This window comes from Aythya fuligula, chromosome 3 (assembly GCF_009819795.1).
Source record: "Aythya fuligula isolate bAytFul2 chromosome 3, bAytFul2.pri, whole genome shotgun sequence".
NCBI lineage: Eukaryota > Metazoa > Chordata > Aves > Anseriformes > Anatidae > Aythya > Aythya fuligula.
The window spans coordinates 21,333,258-21,336,980 of record NC_045561.1 but is presented as its reverse complement, the minus strand read 5'-3'; the positions used below and the strand labels follow the sequence as shown (position 1 = coordinate 21,336,980).

The 3,723-nt window shown below is 64.2% G+C and overlaps 1 protein-coding gene across 1 annotated transcript; it reads right to left on the bottom strand.

Moving 5' to 3' along the window:
• Window positions 1-558: 558 nt before the first annotated feature.
• On the bottom strand, window positions 559-3,515 carry HLX (H2.0 like homeobox). The gene is made up of 4 exons (XM_032183754.1): window positions 2,930-3,515; window positions 2,280-2,459; window positions 1,655-1,839; window positions 559-897 (listed from the first exon to the last, which is right to left on the bottom strand). The coding sequence occupies exons 1-4, from the start codon at window positions 3,513-3,515 to the stop codon at window positions 559-561; spliced, it is 1,290 nt and encodes a 429-aa protein (XP_032039645.1).
• Between the last annotated feature and the right edge of the window lie 208 nt (window positions 3,516-3,723).

Sequence of the window (3,723 nt, the reverse complement as noted above, 5' to 3'; positions counted from 1 at the left end):
GAAGCTGGGTCAGCTTCACCAGCCCTCTCCCCTGGTCAACAGACTGACGTGGTTACAAACCATAGCAAACATTTTATTTACAGGAGATATATATATATATATTTATATATTTTGTCAGTGCAGTATTTCTTGGCCGGATTATTCGAAGCAACACGTCGCAACCCACGAGGATGCTGGCAAAATACTTCACATTGTAAATTGGTCGGGGGGAGAGGGAGGAGGGAGTTCAGAGCCACGTTCTCGGAGTCCCTCGCTCGGACCTTCCTGGAGAGGGCGAGGGGCGGGAGACGGAGAATAAAATTAAAAAAATAATAAAAATTAAAAAAAAAAAAAAAAAATGAGTCCCGCTCTCCTGCGAGCAGCAGCGCCGCAGCTCGCCTCTCGCCCATCGTCCCGGGGCCGGAGCTCCCGCTCCGCAGCCGCTCCGGGTGCGGGTGCGGGGCCCGGCGGGCCCCCGTGCAGCGCTGCGGCGCCGCGGCCGGGCGGCGGAGAGGAGGAGGAGGAGGAGGAGGACATAAATTAGCGCGGGGGGCCGGCGGCGGGGCCGGGCCGCCCCGTCTATAGCGCGCCCCGCGGCTCGGGGCTGGCGGCGGGCGGCGGGGACGGGAGGCCGGGGCTGCCGGGGGGCTTGGCGGCCCCGGCGGGGGGCAGGCTCTGCTCGGCGCCCTCAGTCCTTTCCGTGTCGCTGGGGGCCATGTCGAGGGAGTCGGCGTCGCTGCTGTCGCTGTCGCCGTCGGAGCGGCTGGGGCTGCGCTCGGGCTCCCCCGCGGCGGCGGGCGGCGGGGCGGAGCGCGGGGCCGCCGGCTCCGGCTCCGGCGGCGGCTCCTTGTCCTTCTGGGCCTGCGCCTCCTTGGAGTGCCGCCACTTCATCCGGCGGTTCTGGAACCACACCTTCACCTGCGGCCAGGCCGCCCTCAGACGGGCAGTACGGGACGCGCCCCGCACCGCCCCGCACAACCCCGCACAACCCCGCACCGCACCGCCCGGCCCTCTCGTCCTCCCCGCAGGCCGGCCCGAGATAGAAAAAGAAAAAAAAAAAAAGGTCCACCCGGCCCTCCTCGTCCTCCTCTGCCCCCGCCCTTAGGTGACTAAGGTGGCTTTTTCCTTATTATTTGCGTGTTTCAATACAAAAGGGCCCCCCTTTTTGCTTTGATATATTTTTTTTTTCTCTCTCTCTCCCCTTCTACTTCTTCTTCCAGGAAACCAAATCTTGCTCAAGAAACCACAGCGTTATACAACTCCGTGCGCTGCCGGCCCTCAATAGTGGAATCATCGCAGAGTGGCGTTTAATGATTCCGTTTGAAGAAGAGTTTTCACTTCCCCTGAACCGAGGATTTCACAATGCGGGGAGAGATTTAGAGAGAGAAAAAAAAAAAAAAAAAAAAAAAAAAACAAGAGCGAGAGGCATTAAAAATAGTGTGTTCGCCTCTACTTCCTTTGACCCAAGCTGCCTCCTGCCGCGAGTTGCACTGCACCAAAGCGCATCCTGATGCTCGGCCCCGGGACCTGCCCCCGAGCAGGCCCGTAAAAGAGCAAGGAAGGCAAAAAGCTTTTCTGCACACACACCCCCCCCCCGCCCCCACAGTGTTCCCCTGAACAAAACTGGAAGTTAGGAACCGGGGAACGCACGAAACACAAGCGAAGCCGCCCTTACTTGAGCATCCGTCAGCCCCAGCATCGCCGCCAGTTGCTTTCTGTCGGGTTTGGTGACGTACTTCTGGATTTCGAAGCGCTTTTCTAAACCTTTCCTCTGCAGGTTGGAAAAAACAGCCCTGGACCAGGAGCGCTTCCTCTTGTAGGTCTGAGGCAGCGTGTCCTTGGTTAGCACCGCGTACGGACCTGCGGGGGCAAGGAGACACGGGCCGGGGGGAGGCCCGGTTAGCACCGACGCCGGGACGAGGGGCTCGAAGGAGACAGGGGCAGGGAAGGCCCGAGCCTACGAGTCCTACAAGCAGGCCTGTGGTCCCTCCGACACGAACAGCACGGATTTTAGTCCGTGTTTCCTTCCCCCTCCCCCCTCCCCAGCCCCTTCTCTCCAGGCCCAGGTATTTTTTCTGACTGGCCGGGGGGAACCTCTGTGTCAGGCCCTAGCCGCTCTGCCTCCCCCCACGAAATGCACCAAGCCTGAGCCTCGCTAGAAAAAATAAAATCGTGGAAAAAAAAATAAAAAAAGAAAAAGAAAAAGAAAAAAAGAAAAAGTCCTGGCGTTTCCAAGCGCCCGGCGAGTCCCTTCGGGCCCGGGGGCCGCTCCGGGACGGACGGGGGGGGACGGGATGTACCTGGAAAAGTGTCTTGAAACTGGTGCTGAACTGAGCTCCTTGGGGTTGTGTTTAAGGGACCCAGAAGAGCAGAGGCCTCGTTAATGGGGTCTAGAGACGCGAAGAACTGGCTGGCGGAAGGCTGCAAGCTGGGGAGATGAACCCCGCTTTGGCGGCTGGCGGTTAATAAGGAGGTGAGATCTGCGAGCACAGAACAAGCACAGCTCCGTTACACCGCGGTCGAGCCCCCCAGCCCGGCACGCCGCGGGACCCCGGCGGGGCTCGCCCTGCCTCGGCTCGGGGGGCGCGGCGGGGCCCCGGCGCTCGGACATCCTCCCCTCCGGTGGCTGCTCTGTCAGGATGTTTACGCGCTGCGAGGGGAGATGGATGGCAGCGAAAGCCTTTAAAACCGGCCCTGGCGGCCCACGAAAAGCCCCGGCCGGGCCGGGGAGGCCGGCACCCGCCGGTTCAGCTATTTTTACGCTATCGCTATTTTGCGGAGCGGCGCAGCGCGGGGCCGGGGGCTGTTTCGGGGGGTTTGGGGGGGGCATTAAAAACTCGTCCTCACACCGCTGACGATTCTCTCGGCCGGTTCGCAAAGGGGGGCGAGCCACGGGGCCCCGCGGCCGCTTAAAGCCCCCCCAAAAGCCGCGCCGAGCCGATTTCTCTACCTCTCAGCGTGTTGCCTTCCTTCACTTTGGGGTCGAACTCCGCCGACAAGATGCGGTCGATGCCGAATTTCAGGTCCTTGCTGGCGGGCGCCGGCGCCGAGCCGTGCGTGTGGCCCCCCGGCACCCGGCCAGGGGCCGGAGCCCCGCCGCCCCCCGCCGCCGCCGCCGCCGCCGCCGCCGCCGGGGAGCGGTGCTGCGGGGGCCGGTGGTGGTGGTGCGGGGGGTGGAAGGCGGCCGAGAGCGGCGAGAGGCGCTGCGGGAAGGCGGCGGCGGATGGGGCGTCGGGGGCCACGACGGGCGTGGGCCGCAGCGGCGAGGCGGCGGCGTGGAAGGGGCCGCCGTGGTGGACGGCGCCCAGCGCCGCCGGCAGCCCGGCCCCGGGGCCGCCGGGCAGGCTCTCGGCAGGGCCGGCCGCCGCCTCGCCGCCGGCGTGGAGGATGTCGGCGATGCAGAAGGACGGCTTCTTGGCCGCGGCGGCGTCCAGAGGGAAGCAGCCGCCCGCGCCGGGCCCCGACGCCGAGCAGTACGCCGCTGACCAGAGGCTGAAGTTGGAGGCGTAGAAGGGGGCCAGGCCGGCCGTGTACATCCTGGCGGCCGCCGAGCACGGGCTCTTCTCCCCGCCGGGGGACGCCGCTCAGCTGCCGGGAGCGCGGCGCGGAGCTGCCCGCCGCCCCGGGAGCATGGGGAGGGATGGCGGGGCGGGAGGCGGCGGCGGCGGCCGGAGCACTTGCCGAAGGGGCAGGAGAAAAAAAAAAAAATCTAAAAAAATAAAAAAGTCAGAAAGAGCTGAAAAA